The sequence below is a fragment of the Cyanistes caeruleus genome, chromosome 5, assembly GCF_971803275.1.
Source record: "Cyanistes caeruleus chromosome 5, bCyaCae1.hap1.1, whole genome shotgun sequence".
Taxonomy (NCBI): domain Eukaryota; kingdom Metazoa; phylum Chordata; class Aves; order Passeriformes; family Paridae; genus Cyanistes; species Cyanistes caeruleus.
Window position 1 is genome coordinate 59,668,880 of NC_141705.1, and position 16,745 is coordinate 59,685,624.

The following is a 16,745-nucleotide window of genomic DNA, read 5'->3' on the forward strand; positions in this document are numbered from 1 at the left end:
GCTTACCCTCTGTGTGCTTTGGGCAGGACTGAAGAGCAAACCATTCTTCAAGAGGTTTCATAAGATGCTTTTAAAAATCAATGCTTTTAAAAATGTTGTGTATCAGTAGATACACAACAACTCCTTCAGGTGACCCCATGCATGGTAGATCCCCAGCACCTTCAGAGTGGTACCAGCCTGGTGGAGATTCAGGGGGTGCTGAGACACCTGATCCTTCACAGGACAAGGTCAGAGCCCTAACCCACCGCTTGCAGCTGGAAGGGCAGGAGGAAAGAAGAGAGGGAGATTACCTCTTACACAGCTCCCATCACTCTGTCTGGCAACACCTCCTTAACAGTCCAAGCAAACTGATTGTACCCAGTGTCACTTCCCAGTGGTTTCCCTCAAGGTGGAGACCACTTACGTTAACACATATACGATTGGCACCAGCCTTAAACCACAACTGCCTGCAATTTACAGCCAGCTGCAAGAGATAATCCCTTCTGTATGATGTCAAGGGAGCAGTGTTTGTGCCCAAACTTCACTGCCCTCTTCAGTCCCAGGTCGCTCTGGCTCTTCCTACATAACTGAGCAGACCACGATGCTCTCTGGTGAATGATTCTCAGGGAATGGGCTCCCCCACCACACTATGAGCAATCCCCATTTTATCCTCTGGCAACAGTCATGTGCTCCCTGACATGTCAGAAATAAGGCTGAGCCCTGGCCCCATCATAAGGGAATTTTGCCATCTTAGGCCAAGGCAAAATCTCTTTGACAGTTTCAGCAATATCAGGACAGAGTAACTTCCACTGGAAATATTTACTATTTACTGGATTTGTGGTGCACAGAGCACGAGCCTGCACTTGTCTCTGCTCTTTGTCATTGGATTTGTTCCCCTCCTCTTTGTGTTACTTTCAATAAGTTTTATATAATTTCATTTAATTGAGCTCCAGTACTACCCACTCTATTACACTTCAGTTCATGAGAAAAGTTCATCTAAGGTATGATCAGGCATATCACCATTGATTTTTAGCAGTTTATGAAATATCACTCTGTTTTGCCAGCAATACAATCTAACTATCTTATCTCAAGGGACAGGAGGAGCATTATGGCACACTCAGAGCATATTTTATAAGTGGTGAGCAGCCGACGGATGCAATTAAGCCAAGTATTACAGTCACGATCTGGAAAGGCTGCCCTGTAAAGTCTTGGTTTGTTGCCATTTTGTTGTGGTAGTCTTCAGACTGAAGTACATCTTGTACTTTAAGAAGGTGCTCCTACATATTTACTTAGATGAATTCTCTGAAAGTTACCTTCCAGTGGTATAGCTGTAAAAATACACTAGAAGTTTCCAGCTGGTAACTTTTCCATCTTTCTCCAAACCCTGTGAACAGGAACTGTGTTACACAAGATCCTGAGATTTTTACTAGGGAGATACATGTTGAGAGAAGCATCTTCTCCTTACTTGAGGAGCCAAGACAAAGTGAACTTCAAAAGGCAGAGACTCATGGCCTTCTCTCTTTTTTCCTCTGTGTTTACAGGTTTGTGTTTAAAAGCCTTTCAATCAATCTTGACTTTTGGATATATGCCACAGCATTCCCTTTCCTGATATCACTTTTCTCCCCTCTAAGTCACCAGCACATGCAGAGGCAGCTCCCAGAAAGTTCTTCTTATGCCTCTTTTCCTTACCCGAAGGTGTCAGATTTATGGGGAAAGCACTTGATCCTGGAAAGCTTCTTCTAGAGACTTGGTCTGTGTGCTAAAAGGGCAAAGGCATCTTGGCTCCATCAGCCTATTGCCTGTTGCCCAAGCCCCTCAGCTGGGTGCCTGCCTTGGTCACAGTGAAAGAGAGGTCTGCATTCCCAGGAGGAATGGGTACTAGTTGCCCTAAAGAGGCACCAGTTCTGCTTTTTAGCATTTTTAACTCTTCTGGGGGCTCTGACCAAACTGGTTGGTCCTCAGTCAGCTACTACCAGAAGAGCAGGACACAAAATGGGAATGGAGAGCAATCATAGCAAGTGTCTTTCTCCTGCTTCTACTTTTGTGCCAGACAAATGTCTGCTTACCTAAAGCCTGCAGTGTAAAGCCAAAACAAGAGAAAGAAGTCCAGAAATGTATCTTCAGGCTCATTCACTCTTCAATCCAGGTAATTTTTTTTCTTGTAATTGCAAACTAAAGAAATTCCCAGTTTGCCAGCACAAGAAGACTCAGTTTCAGCCAGCTGCTGTACCAGCACAGTGCTTTCTGAACAGCATCCTTCATGCCCTCATGACACCTAGCCAAAGATAGCACTGGAAGAATTTACCTGGATATCTTATTACAGCCAAGAATTCCCTGCTGTCTTGTCCCCAGTGCCACTAGAGATTCATGCAAGCTGCAGAACATGATTTGACATCACTGGTTATGAGAGATGAAAAGGAAAGTGTGAATGTAATCAGTGCAGAAGCTGATAGAGATGACTGAGAGGCCTGTAGAAAAATGTCAGTTTCCTCTGTCAGGCAAGAAACAGCCATATGCTTTACCCCAGGAATTCTTGGCATTGCCACTGCAAACTGAGGCAAGAACTGGGATTCAAACTCTCACAGTGGGAAATTGCCCCTTCTGGATGCAGGCTTTTTAATGGTCTCTGATCCTTTACTAGAGAGAGAAAAGCATGGGGGAAAAATAACCCTAAACCACTGAACTGTTCCCCTAAGGATTCAGCTTCTTACTGAAAAATCTCACCACTGGTTTTCCTGCTCCCTCAGCAGCTCCCTCACACCCCTGGAGAGCAGGGCCAACCATCCTGTGCTTCCCTGCACAGTCATCCCCTGCTGCCTCTGCCGTGTGTAACACTTCATCCTCTGCCAGAGAGTGGGGTCGGGCCTGACAGAAGCCACCACATGCCCTGAGTCTATGGCATAGCACTCACAATTCCCTTTAACAAACACACATGCTCTTGTTGGGGCCAGGAAGGTGGAGTTTGCAGGGCTGGAAGGCACCTCACCTCGGAGGGAGGGAGGGAGGGAGGGAGGGAGGGAGGGAGGGAGGGAGGGAGGGAGGGAGGGAGGGAGGGAGGGAGGGAGGGAGGGAGGGAGGGAGGGAGGGAGGGAGGGAGGGAGGGAGGGAGGGAGGGAGGGAGGGAGGGAGGGAGGGAGGGAGGGAGGGAGAGGAGCAACTCCTTCCTGCTGCTCAGTGTACTGCCAGGCTGTTCTGCTCCAGGAAGTCCCGAAGGCAGGAATTGTGCGCACCAAAAGCAGAGGTGGATGCTCCAGCCCTGGCCCAGCCAGGGAGATGCTCTTGCCCCTTCCATTACTTCACACCAGCCTCCACTGGCATGGGGCAGGCAGATGTCCTTCCTGGACGGATAGATTGGAGCCTTGCTGTGGTTTCCAGCGGCAGGCGAGCGCTCCTCGCTAGGTGGAGCTGCCGGAGCGAGCACGGAGGGCCGGGAACCAGCCGCAGGATGGCCGGGCTCTCCCCGAGCCGCACCGCGACCCAGCCCTGCTTCCCGAGCTCCCCGTGCTCCTGACACTGCCCATATCCCCCCACTCATTTCGGTTCCGCTGAAACTGAAATGAAGAGAGCAAGATCTTTTCTCAAAGTCGCGGTACGAGGTATACTGATGTCAGTGGTTTTCTCCATCCTTTGGGCTGAATCCGCTGATCAGTTCCGCCCTGCCAGCCTTTGATGTGATGTAAAATGCTGAACTATGATTTTCTAAAAATCATAAAATTATGCACATAATGATAGCCACCGCCACTGCTTTCCCCCTCCCATGCCCATTTAGATAATCAGTTTAATGATTTCCAGTTCCCTGACACTGGACCACGCTGTGCCAACAATTTCTAAGCAAAGCTCTCACTTGCTGATTTCCATGGTGGGGCTGCTTAAAGATCAATAGCAGCGATGGCCTAGTGTACATAGATTTGTGTCAGAGTGAAAGAAACTCCAGTTCTGCCAATTAGATTTCCATACATTTTTGCTGCTAATGTGGGACAAAAGTAAAGGCTGGCATTAGTTTTAGCCATAGGGGATACGTGGTTATCCACATCAAGAAATCCCTCACGTGGATTCCAGGGCAGTGCCTGGATCCATATCCAACAGCTGTGGGGGCACTCACTGTCCTGCAGGTGCTTGGGAGGCTCAGCGGATCAGCCAGGGCTGGGGGATGATGGGTGGACTTCTGTTCATGAACTTCTGGATCTAAACTGGTGTCTTTATCCACATCTCTTATGCACACACACTGCAGAGTGGAAAGTTTCTGCGCAGCAATGCTCAATGGAAGGGAAAAGGAAGGTAGCTTTGGAAGAGTGGCACCTTCACAGCCCTTAGGCAAAGATGAATGAGGGAGATGGAGCACCATTGCTTCTTGTCTCTGCTGTTGCACAGCTGGCCTACAGCACACACACTTTGGCAACACCGTTAACAGCAGGTTTCCAAAACAGTTTCCTTGCCTGAGGCCATCAGCTACACGCATCCAGTCCCCACGGAGTTCCCAGCTGGAAATAGAGCCGGCCTCTCACCAGCCATCACCACAGACTGAGGAGTGCCGAGGCAGCAGCAGTCCCGTTACTGCTGCTCTCAGGTGGAGAGAAGGACCACCCCTACCTCAAGGACTTCAGTCCTTAGCAAGTTAGAGGAAAATGCCTTGTCTGAGTGCCAGGTCACATCACAGGCACATCTGTGCTGGCTGCAGTGTTCAGTAGCACCACACAGGAATACACAAACGTGGGAATGTTGAGAAATCTGTTGTGCACTAATTAGGATAGACAGAGGTCTGGTAATCAGTAATGCCACAGGGCTGTTGCTAGCAGGGCTTTGGAGCTACGATGCCAGCAGAGGGGTGGGTGCACCTGCAGCAGACCCCATAGTGGCCACATAAATTGTTATGTGATGTGTCCACAGGGCAGTGTAACAGCGGTGGGGTAAGCTGGACAAACTTCAGGTAAGGTTTGTACTTCGCAGAGGGGAGAGTGGAGTGTGGGCAGAGCCTGAGCAGGGCATGGGCCTGGGGTGGGAATGGGGCTCGGAGCAGGACTGCGCCAGGAATGGTCTCCGGTGAACCTGTGGATTCTGGATAGACACACTGCACTTGTAATCCTCTCCTCCTGGCTTTTCCCCAGCAGGGGTCAGGCTGAACCAGTGTTCACAAATCAAAAGTAAAAGTAACTTCTCCTCCTCAGCAGCAAATATTCTCAAGGTTCCAGAAACGAGAATTTTTTTTTTTTTTTTCCTTCCTGAGGATACGGAAAATACTTGAACATTTCACTTAAGAAAAGCAAGAGAAATATTGAAGTGGTAACAGAGGTGAGTGCAGGCAGCAGTCTGCAACACTCTCCCCTTTGCAGCGGTTTCCAAAAGGCAGTGTCCGTGTCCTGTTCCCACTGTCTCAGCCTCCGCTCCCGGTTCCTCTGGATACGCTTCAGCGTAAATGCGAATTGAAATTCGGACAGACTGCGCAGACCACAGCGTTCGAGCGGCAAAGTGGTGGCAGCGTGTCCTCAGAAGTGACTGGAAGCCCCCGGGGAAGGCAGAGCTCGCAGCATCCTCCGCCCGCCGGGGAGGGCAAGCTGCTCTCCGCACAAACCATTCCTGACGGTCAGAACAAGTAACGCAGAGCGGTGCCGGGCCTGGTGCCGTGCCTCCAGCACACCCCAGAGACAGCTGGCAGCGTTCCATGGCCCTTGGCACTCTGAAGAGCAGCCCAGGGAGTCCGCAGGGGGGTCGCACGCGAAGTGACGCCTCTGACTTTAGCTGTCACCAAAGGTCTGCAGGCAGACACTCTGGGACACGAATGCTAAAAGGCAGGTGAGATGTACCCAAAGGCCCGTCTCCCGAAAACTTTTCTGGCCGGCTTTGTCTCAGTTTATCGCCTTGCAAGAGGACACAGGATGGCGTTTCATGCGTGGAATTTTAATGATAATTTTATTATATTTTAGTGTGTTATTGGCGTGCGATTTTGTAGTCTTACAAGAAATTTCCGTTTCCATATCTCCATTAGATGTCTGATTCATTTTCTTGGCTCGTGGTAATGCCTCAGGCTACATCACTAAAGAATCAGTGCTCTGCATTAGATAAATATAAGACCAAGTCTGATTAACCTAGTAACTGTTTTTAATTAGCTTTTACTCTTCTTCAAATATCCCGTGTATTTGAGGAAGCAGAAAGAGGATGAGAGCAGGCTGGTGCTGTAGAGATGTATAGAGCTAGCATATGGACCGAGATTATTCATCATCATTGACAGCAGCTCTGCTGTAGGGAATCTTGCAACAACATCACAATTTTCCTGCTAGAGTGAATGCCATAATAGACACATTTGTGGGCTGAGTTATGGCCAAGATAGAAAAATAATTTAAATCTTTATAGTGCTTTTATGCTCTGTCTTCCTTTTTGGTAATCAGATCTTGATTAAGAGTTCGAATTAGCACCCAGAAGAACATTATGCTTTCCTGGCTCCTTCCCACGATGTAAGGCAGGCAACAAATGGATCAGTGGCTTTACAGTGCTGCTACAACATAAAAAAGGTGTCTGTATACCTAGACACCTCTTCAGGAAAGTAACCGGCTGCTTGCTTGCAATGAGGAACATATGGTAGTGGCAAAATATTTTATTTGCTAAATAAAGTGACTGATTTAGTTCAGACAGGCTCCTCTCTCGCAGCCACGATGGTTTATTAGGGAGAAAGCTGGGCAAGGTGGGGTTCTCTGTCCCCGCTGCTGGGGGCCTCTGTGGGACAGAGCCAGTCCTTCCCTCCAGGGCAGCACCCCGCGCACAGCTGGACCCTGCGGGCGGCACGGAGCTGCAGTGCGAGCTCTGTCTCTTCTTGAAGAACATCTGACCCTGCAATGCAGGTTCGACCTTGCCATTTTAGGTGTCCTCATGGTTTGTTGGGGTTTTATTTTTGGGTTTTGTTTTTTGGTGGTTTGTTTGGTTTTTTTTTTTTTTTCCTTTCAGATACATTGGGACCATTCCGCTGGAAGTCAATTTTGGAGGCACAGCTGCTCCCAGCACTCGTACTTGCTATGCCTCGAACAAGCAAACTGCAAACTGCAGCGCTTTGTTGTTGTTGGGTTTTTGTTTTCTTTTGGTTTTCGTTTTTTATTTTTTGTTTTCTGACGTTTCTTCTGTGTACCTGTGAATTCATTCACACGTCTTCTTCGTTTCGTCCCGGGGAGGCCGGGCTCCCCATCGCACCTCGGCCACAGCCCCCACCCCTCGCAGCCCAGGACCCCACTGTCCCTGCCACCCTGCCGTCCCCGGGGCTCTGCGGGCTGCTTTCCCGAGGCCCCGAGGGGATTCTAGAGGAGCTGTCCCGCTCTGGCAGCTTTGCATCCTCCGGGGTGCCGGCCCCTGCTCGGGCCGGCCGCTCGCTCCTCCTCTCCGCCCGCACCTCCCGCTCGCCCTGGCGGCTGCTCTCTCGTTCATTACTGGACTTGGTCGTCGTTCCATCTGAAGCGGCGAAGCGCTTACGATGTGACCCCGTGAAACTGGTGAAACGCAGCCGGGTGTTGGTGAGCAGCCCCGCCTGCAGCGGCTCCGGTCAGTAAGCCCATCTGCTTGGGCTGCGGCGTTTCCAGGCTGCGCCCTGCTCACCCTTCAGTGAAGTTTGTTGCTGGGGTGGGTTTCACCCCCACCGCTGCCTGAGGTGCTCACCGTGTCCCCCACCCGCTGCTCAGTTGCTGTGAGGTGCAGCGCAACCCCGGCTGCCTCCTGAGTTACTTTGCCTGAATATTTTAGCTTGGGGACTGACTGCCCTAGCTTAGGGAGAACAGAAGCTGAGTACGGAAAAGGAACCAAAAATTAGTATTTCCGAATATTTCGTTTATTAAAGACGGAGAGGAGGTAATTCTGGCGTCTGCTTTTGAATCCGTCTCTCATGTAGGGGCAGCCCTACGGGCGCCATCCCACCTGCGATGCTATCTTTAGGGAAGAAGTTGTGCGAGGAGTCCGCCAAGCAAACACTCGGGATTTTTTCTCTCCCAATATGCCATCGGTTCCTTACAATAGAAAGGGAAGAAAAGCGCTTGTGCTGGAGAGATTGTTTTGTTTTTCTTCAGCTAGAAGACAAGCCGGGCTGCGAATTCCTGGCCGGGCCGGGAAGGAGGCGCGGAGCGAGGGAGCAGGGCTGACACCGGCGGTACGGCCGGGCCGAGCACAGCCCCGGGCGCTACCGCAGCTCGGCCCGGCCCGGCCCGGCCGCCCTGCGGCCTTAGGGCCCGCTTCTCCCGTGCCAGAGCGGACCCGAGGCTGAAGCTGCCACCGCTGCCGGTAGCCGGCCCTGGCAGAGCCCCCTCGGGACGCTGCGAGGAGGGGGACAGCGGGTCCGGGCCGGGGGGGAGCCCCTGCCTCCAACATCTCTGCAGGAGGGAGGAGAACTCCCCCGGGTGCTGGACACACAGCGGGGCTGCCCCGCGCCTGCCTCAGCACTTCCAAACGCGGTTTAGCATTTCTCTCCCCCCTAATTCAAATGCAAATCGGTGTCTTTCAGAGGCGGCTCCCCCCTCTCCTGCTGCCGGAGCCAGCCTGGGCGCGGCCGGGGCTGCGGGGCTGCCGCCACCAAGAACTGGCTGGCTCCTCTGCGAACAGCAGGAGAGCGCTTTTATTTGGTTTTACTTTTAGACTATTTGCGAAGTCAGAAGAGGACGAAAAAAATTTTTTAGAAAAATTCAAACTAGGAGATTTATCTCGAGCTTCCCGGAGGTGCCCTTTGTGTGACTGTGCCAAAATTAAGGCAAGACAAGATCCTACGCACCCTTTCATCAAGTGTATTCCACAGCTTTCTAATTTAAACTAAAACAATTCAGAGCAACAAGAGATTATTTAGAAATAGAAGGAAACATCGTTGCAGGTAGAGGACCGACGTGCCTCCGCTTCAGCTAAGATTAGTAATTAAAATGAAATTAATTTTCACACCATCTTGTTTTTCCACGTACAGACAGCACAGGGTAAAAAATGTTCGGGGTGATTTCGCTTCACTCTTCCGTGGAATGCTCTTTAGGGGACACATGGGATTTTTTCCCCTTACAGCTTTAGGCTACGGGAAGAGCCGTGAGCAGCCGGGGGCGCTGGGCACAAGGGTCTGGGGGGGATCGCTGTCACCGAGGACATCGGGGGTACAGCGCCGGAGCGGCCGGGCCCGGCTGCACCAACACCCGGCTCCAGCGGGGACAGAGAGCATCCACACGGTCCAGAGGCCTGCGGGAAGGGCAGAGTCAGCTCACACCACCCGCATCCCAAGGAATCGCCGGGGCAGGCCCGGCCCGAGCGGAACTCGAGCGGCTCCACTCTCTGGAGGCGCTCCCAAGGCACAGAGACAGGGACAGAGAGAGAGAGAAAATGAGAGAGAGAGAGAGAGAGAGAGAGAGAAAGGAAGAAAGAGAGAGAGAGAGAAAAAGAGAAAAAGAGAGAGAAAAAGAGAGAGAAAAAGAGAGAAAGAGAGAGAAAGAGAGAGAGAAAGAGAGAGAGAAAGAAAGAGAGAGAGAAAGAAAGAGAGAGAGACAGAAAGAGAGAGAGACAGAAGGAAAGAAGGAAAGAAGGAAAGAAGGAAAGAAAGAAGGAAAGAAAGAAGGAAAGAAAGAAGGAAAGAAAGAAGGAAAGAAAGAAGGAAAGAAAGAAGGAAAGAAAGAAGGAAAGAAAGAAGGAAAGAAAGAAGGAAAGAAAGAAGGAAAGAAAGAAGGAAAGAAAGAAGGAAAGAAAGAAGGAAGGAAAGAAGGAAGGAAAGAAGGAAGGAAAGAAGGAAGGAAAGAAGGAAAGAAAGAAGGAAGGAAAGAAGGAAAGAAGGAAAGAAAGAAAGAAAGAAAGAAAGAAAGAAAGAAAGAAAGAAAGAAAGAAAGAAAGAAAGAAAGAAAGAAAGAAAGAAAGAAAGAAAGAAAGAAAGAAAGAAAGAAAGAAAGAAAGAAGACAATGAATACAGGAATACGACAAATTAAATGAGAAAAGGGAAAGAAAAGAAGCAGAGAGAAAAGGAAAGAGGAAAGGGAAAAGAGGAAAGTGAAGGAAAAAGAAATAAAATGTAGAAAAACAGATTAAAATTTAAAAAATAAAAATAAAACGTGAAAGGAAAAGGAGAAAAGAAAGATAAAAGGAAAGCAAGGAAGAAAATTAAAAATAAGAGAAAAAGGAGAGGGGGAAAAAAGGGAGAGCAAAAGGGAGAAAAAGAGGGAGAAGAAAGAGGAGAGGAAAAAGAGGAAAGAAAGGGGGAAAGAAAAAGGAAGAGGGAAAAGAAAAAATAGAAAGGAAAAATACGAAAAGGGAGAGGGGAAAAGGAGAAGAGAGAAGAGGGGGAAATGAAAGAAAAGCTGGGAGAAGAGAGGAGAGGGGAGCCAGGCGAGCCCGAAGTTGGCTGCCGGGCGGGCGCGGCGCGGGTGGGCAGGGCCGGCAGCCGCCCCGCCCCCGTCCCGCCGCCGCCGCCGCCGCCGCGCCCGCTGCCGGCCGTGCCCCCGCTAAAGGAGGCAGGGAGCGGGGCGGCGCGGCAGTGCGCCCTGAGCCGCGCCCGCAGCCCCGACAGCAGCCAGCGGGAACCGCGCTGGGAGGGATGCGGGGCGCCGGGGAGGAGGCAGGGGCGGCGAGCGCGGCCCCCGCGCCGCTGTGAGCCCCCGGCGGGCAGCGGGAGCGGCGGCACATCCGTGTAGGCGCACGGCCTCTGCGCGGACAGACGCGTCCAGCCGCCGTCCGACACCAGCGCCGCTTTCCGCCCCGGGAGCGTCCTCCGAGGCGCAGCCCCGATGCCCGGCGGGACGGCGGGGCCGTCGCTCGGGTGCGTAGCTCCCCGCTAGAGGCGGCGGCCCCCGCGGGCCGGATGCTCGTCGCCGGTGCGGGCGGCACCCCCGGGCCGGCCGCCGGGGCCCCGCGGCGCTAGGGGCCGTCCGGGCCCCCCGCCCCGGGCCGGCGGCGGCGGCGCGGGGATGCTGGCGCTGGGGCAGATGGACGGCGCGCCCCGGCAGGGCGCCTTCCTGCTGGGCAGCCCGCCGCTGGCCGCCCTGCACAGCATGGCCGAGATGAAGGCGCCGCTGTACTCCGCGTACCCCCTGCCCGCCGGGCCCGCCTCCTCCTCCTCCGCCTCCGCCTCGCCAGCCTCCGCCTCTCCCTCGCCGCCGCTCGGCTCCCCCGGCCTCAAGGCGCCCGCCGCCTCCGCCGCCGCCGCGGGCGGGCTCTCGGCGCTGGGCACGGCCCCGCCGCAGCTCTCGGCCGCCACCCCGCACGGCATCAACGACATCCTCAGCCGACCCTCCATGCCCCTGCCGGGCGCCGCGCTCGCCTCCGCCTCGCCCTCCGCTTCCTCGGCGGCGCCCGCCGGGCTGCTGGCCGGGCTGCCCCGCTTCGGCAGCCTCAGCCCGCCGCCGCCGCCGCCGCCCGCCCTCTACTTCAGCCCTGGGGCCGCCGCCGCCGCCGCCGCCGTGGCCGCCGGGCGCTACCCCAAGCCGCTGGCCGAGCTGCCCGGCCGGACGCCCATCTTCTGGCCGGGGGTAATGCAGACCCCACCCTGGAGGGATGCCCGCCTCGCCTGCGCCCCCCGTGAGTACCCAGCGCCGCGGGGCAGCGGGGGGAGAGAGTCCGGGGAGCCCCGGCGGGAGTCCGCTCCCATTGCTGGGCAGTCCCCGCGGCCCGGCATCGCTGTGACACCCTCCTGCCCCTCCAGCCAGGGCCCGGCCGTAGCCTAGGGGGCTGGCTTTGCCTCCATTTAATTTGTTTTCGTTTCTTAAGTTCGTTTTGCCTTCTCTGTCCCCTCGGTCAGAGCAAAACTCTGTAATATGTCGCCGGTTATCGCCTGCGAAGAGCGGAGCTCTCCGAGGGGAAGGTGGCCGCGCTGCCGCCGTCGCTGCTGGGCGCTCTCGGGGCCGGGGTTGGCTTTAGGGGCGCGCACAAACTTTCCCCGAGCAGGACTTTCTCTTACCGCCCTCTCGCACCGGCCGCGGCCTTTTTTTTTTTTTTTTTTTTTTTTTTTTTTTAAATATCATTTTCCCGCTCAGATTTTTGATCCTTACAGGAAAAATAATCAGGGAGAGCCGAAAGGCCAGAGCCGTCGCCTTGCTTAGGCAGTAGTTTTCTCACACACGCACCCGCCGCGTATAGACCCTTCCGTCCCCTGCGGCTGCTTGAGAGTGAAGCGCTTTCCCAAATCCGTAGATTAACTTGTCTGTCCCTGCCTTCCCTTTCTTTCCTCCTTCCCTTCGCCAGATCAAGGCTCAATTTTGCTGGATAAGGACGGAAAGAGAAAACATACAAGACCCACTTTTTCTGGCCAGCAGATTTTCGCTCTGGAAAAGACTTTCGAACAGACGAAATACCTGGCGGGCCCGGAGCGAGCCCGGCTGGCCTATTCCCTGGGGATGACGGAGAGCCAAGTCAAGGTGAGAGAAGCGGCTCACGCAGCGAGCGGTGCGGGGCTGGAGGAGCGGGGAACAAAAGGGCCCCGCCGCGGGAACGGGCTCCGTCTGAACCGGCCGGAGATGCTGCGGGCTGGCGTGGCCGAGCCCGCGGGCACACGGCGAGGGCTTCCCCGGCAGCCACCGGCACTTCTCCCTTTATTGTCTTACTGCGGGGCCGAGAAGGTTATTTTAAAGCATTTTAAAAACCAAACAAACCGAACCAAACGAACCCAAGCGAAACTGAGAAGCCCTGAACACCATGGGGGTGGCCAGCGTACTGGGAAAGCCAGGGAAAGGGAGATGTCGGGATGTTGCGCTGTCGCCCCCGCGCTCATACTTTTTGGTTAAAAACTCTGGGCTTTGGGCAAAGCGGAGGTGTGAGGGGTTGGCAGAGCGGGCTGAGCTCCCCGAGGACATGCAGAGGCGTTTGCTCGTCGGACCGGGCCAGAGGGGCCCCTTGGAGGTGCTCACGCTTTCAGTCTGATCCTCAGAGCCTCCTTTGTCACTGCAAATACGTCCCGATGGCTGCGAATAAATTATTGCAGCTTCTACAATGAAAATGCCCCCCTCCTCTGGCAGCGCCCTGCCGGAGAGTAAATACATCTGGCGGGGCAGGGGGGCTGGGAGAGGAATCGGCCCCAAATGTGCGTTTCCCCGCCCCAGACAGGATGGCAGGGAGCTGCCCGGGCCCGACGCGGGCCCCGGGGGAGCGGGGGACGGCTGGCGGCTCACGCTGGGTGTCGGAGGCTGCCGGGAGCGCGGTGCCGCGGGGCTCGGCCGCTTTCGTTGTGGGGAAATTGCCCGAAGGGCGGCGAAGCGGGGGTCGCTGCCGCACGCCGGGGATGGGACTGGCGGGCAGCGGGCGGGAGCCGCCGCGGGTGGCCGTGCCGGTGATGGTGACGGTGGCGGCGGGGGCAGGTCTGGTTCCAGAACCGACGGACCAAGTGGCGGAAGAAGCATGCGGCGGAGATGGCGACCGCAAAGAAGAAGCAGGACTCGGAGACGGAGCGGCTGAAGGGCTCCTCGGAGAACGAGGAGGAGGACGACGACTACAATAAGCCCCTGGACCCCAATTCGGACGACGAGAAGATAACGCAGCTCCTGAAGAAACACAAGCCGGGGGGCGGCGGGCTGTTGCTGCATCCCCCGGAGGGGGAGGCCTCCGTCTAGCCCGCTTCGCCCGCCGCCGCTTTCGGAGATGTACAGATCTATTTTTCTAGACTCTACGCGCCCGGGAGGAGGAGGAGGAGGAGGAGGAGACGCCGGAGGGCGAGCAGAGAGGACTGCGGGCAGCGGGCCCCGGCGGGCGCGCCCGGTCCCGGCGCCGCGTGTTGTTGTAGGGTGGCGGGCGGAGGGGAGCGGCGGGGGCTGCCCTGAGCCCCGGCCCCGCTCCCGGCCGTGCGGCGGCCGCGTCTTTGCCGGCTCTTTGTAAATAAACCGTGAGTCACCGCGACCATAGGCGTTCCTTACTGTGAATATTTAAAATGTAAAATACCTTCTTTTTTTTTGTACAGCGGGGGCCGGGGGCGCAGCCGCCCCGCCCGCCCCGCGCTCCCGGGCAGCAGCGGGGGCACGGCAGGAGCCCCCGGGACGGCGGCAGAGGCACCGCCGAGGGAAAAGCCGCCGTGGTCGCCAGCGGTTCCTCCCGCGGGCCCAAACTGCGGCGGCCCCACGTGCTATTTATTAGTATTTTTGAAACACTTTCTGTTGCGGTCGTCGTGCGGGGGAGGGGGGTGTGGGAGAGGGCGGAGGGACAAAGTTTGCTTTCATTTACACCGTTTCCAATCAACTGCGTGTTGAAAAAGTAGCTGGTGGGAATTGTCACAGCCACTGTCAGTCAAAATATAAAATTCATTTAGTTGCTGTATTTGAATTTAAAGTGTGCTTTCTTTTGTATCATACGGAATACTAGAGAATGTAAATTGTTTTCTTTCTTTTTTAAGATAATAACGATGGTATATCGTGATATAGCATCTTAACATTTATTAATTTATATTAAAAATAATTCGGTTTGTAAAGAGAAGAAAAGCCCTTTGCAAGACCAGTTAAATGTAATGCACTTTCTGTTTAAAAAAAACAAAACAAAACAACAAAACGATAAATCAATTAAACCAGTTTAAAGACGTCTGCTGCCTTCACTAAAGGGTACAGATAATCTCATTTGATCAGAGTTTAAATAATGAAACCATAGTACAGGGGGAGGAAAACAAAAGAAGAGATAATTTTCATGGTTTTTTGTTGATTCATAGTAGTAGGATTTTTTTTGTTGTTTGTTTTGTTGGAAGGTTTTTGTTGTTTGGGCGGGTTTTTGGTTGGTTTTTTTGGGTTTTTTTTTGTTTTTTTTTTTTTTTTTAAGAATAGAAGTTGACCATTTTGCTGTGGGAGTTGAAGAAGGATACGAATAAAATAAGCCGCTGCTTGTTTGGGGACGTGAGCGGGCAGGCAGTTTCTACCACTGGAGCTGTTCGGCTCAACCTAAATTAGGCTGTTTCAACTTTTTTGGAGGCGGGCGACGCAGGGTTTTATTAACGGCAGAGTGTTACCATTATTATGGGAAAGAAACCACTTTTTAAGAAGAAAACAGTGGATAAAATAGGAGCCCGGCTAAGCATCTAAACAAATAGACCAAATACCAGAACAAGTTATTTAAATTGAAACTCATTATTCGACACGATCATTTCCATATCTAAACTGTCCAGAAACAATAGCTTTTTTTTTTTTTTTAATTTTACTTTTATTTTCTTCCAAGGGCCAGAAGAGCAAACAGAATCGCTGAGAGAGAAAAAGAGAAGAAAAAAAAAAAAAAAAAAAGAGAGAGAAAAAGCTATTCTGGAGGGGAAAAAAGCCCAAACAACCCAATATTCTATTTGGGAAAATTTTCTAAACAACAAACAAAAAAAAAAAAAAAAAAAGAAAAAAAAAGAAAAAAAAAAAAGAAAAAAAAAGGAAAAAAAATTAGAGCAGGGTTTTACTCCTCTTTTGGCTTACACAATGGCGGGGCCGGGAGGAGGGAACGGGCCCGGCGCTCTGCTGCTGCCTCGGCTCGGCTAGCTCAGCTCTCCGTGGCCGGGGTACCGGGGGCTGCCCATAGTCCATATACACTCCCACCCCTACCCCCGTCTTTCCCGAATGGTTGTAAGGGCAGGAAGGGAAAGGCCGCTCCTTTCCCGGAGAGCTGACTCGGCCCTGCCGGTTCACGCCTTTACGATCTCCCCGCGGGTTTTGCGGGGCGGCGGGAGAGAAATCAGAACAGCGCGGCTCTCGGACCACCGGCAGGGTGGGGACCTGCCGGAGCCCGGCTGGGGTCTGGCCCGGGCCAGAACCGCCCGTACAGCCTCAGTACAGCCCGTACAGCCTCAGTACAGCCCGTACAGCCTCAGTACAGCCCGTACAGCCTCAGTACAGCCCGTACAGCCTCAGTACAGCCCGTACAGCCTCAGTACAGCCCGTACAGCCTCAGTACAGCCCGTACAGCCTCAGTACAGCCCGTACAGCCTCAGTACAGCCCGTACAGCCTCAGTACAGCCCGTACAGCCTCAGTACAGCCCGTACAGCCTCAGTACAGCCCGTACAGCCTCAGGACAGCCCGTACAGCCTCAGGACAGCCCGTACAGCCGCTCCCCTGCAGCCCGGTGCCGGCCCCTGCCCGCGCCCTCCCGAGTGCCCCCGGGCGTGCCGCGAGTGCTCGGGCGCTCCCCGGCCCCTTTTCCAGTTCACCGCAGCACCGACGGAGGCTTTCCAGTTAATTTACTTCTGCACAGAGACCCAGTTGGCCACCAGTTGCAGCTGGCACTGTCAAAGAAGAATCGCAGGGAAAAGAGCCCAGCACTGCCCGCTTGGTTAGGCTGATTTTGTCTGGGGCGCTGGAAGAAAGAGCAGGGGATTCACACGAGTTCACGGCCCCCCTTTTCGGGACATGTTTTGGATGCCAAAACCGGCTGGGCTCCCTCTCCTCCAGGAAAGGACTTTTTAGGAAGCGATTCAATGGCTAACCTCGGGATCGCCTCCACGGACAGCACGGTGTGCAATTCAAAGACAAATGTCAGGGGCTGCAGGGCCCCCCCGTGCGCCAGGGCCCGGCCGCGAACAGCCGCAGTTCGGGCTCAGCCCCTCGTGCAGGAGGAATTCGTGGCGGAGCTGGATGAACTCCCGACATTTAAAAAGTGCTGCACAACCGTGTCCATAGGGAATGGGACCGGCGGAGCTGCTTCCCGGCAGCCGCCCCGAGCTCGGGCCCGGGCCGATGCCCCGCGGGGAATAAGCGACCACGAACACGCGTGGGGGAGCGGCGGGCGCGGAGCTGGGCGGGCGGCTCCCTGCCTAAGCAGTGAGAGACCACGGCAGGCCGGTCCCGACAGCTCCTTCGCACACAGCTTTTGGCTTTCTCCTGTCACAGAGCCATCGGCTTTAAACCCT

The 16,745-nt window shown here is 54.1% G+C and overlaps 2 protein-coding genes across 5 annotated transcripts in view; one reads left to right on the forward strand and one right to left on the reverse strand.

Annotated features, from left to right (window-relative positions):
• The window catches only part of CDS1 (CDP-diacylglycerol synthase 1), a 249,811-nt gene that overhangs the window by 34,707 nt on the left and 198,359 nt on the right, over positions 1-16,745 (reverse strand). The window contains exon 1 of one of the 3 annotated variants that reach the window (XM_086889645.1): positions 291-406. The exons of the other annotated variants lie outside the window; for them this stretch is intronic. The gene's annotated coding sequence lies outside the window, so the exon portion shown is untranslated. Of the gene's footprint in view, positions 1-290; positions 407-16,745 lie in introns of those variants that run through there. 3 annotated transcript variants of the gene reach the window in all.
• Positions 10,866-14,452, forward strand: NKX6-1 (NK6 homeobox 1). 2 transcript variants are annotated; one of them, XM_086889108.1, is made up of 3 exons: positions 10,866-11,475; positions 12,139-12,311; positions 13,248-14,452. In XM_086889108.1, exons 1-3 carry the CDS (start codon positions 10,866-10,868, stop codon positions 13,497-13,499), a joined length of 1,035 nt encoding a protein of 344 aa, XP_086745234.1. In that variant the 3' UTR covers positions 13,500-14,452. The 2 variants fall into 2 exon arrangements, with proteins under 2 accessions (XP_086745234.1, XP_086745235.1); XM_086889109.1 differs by having other exon boundaries at positions 10,868-11,475; positions 12,210-12,311; positions 13,248-13,470.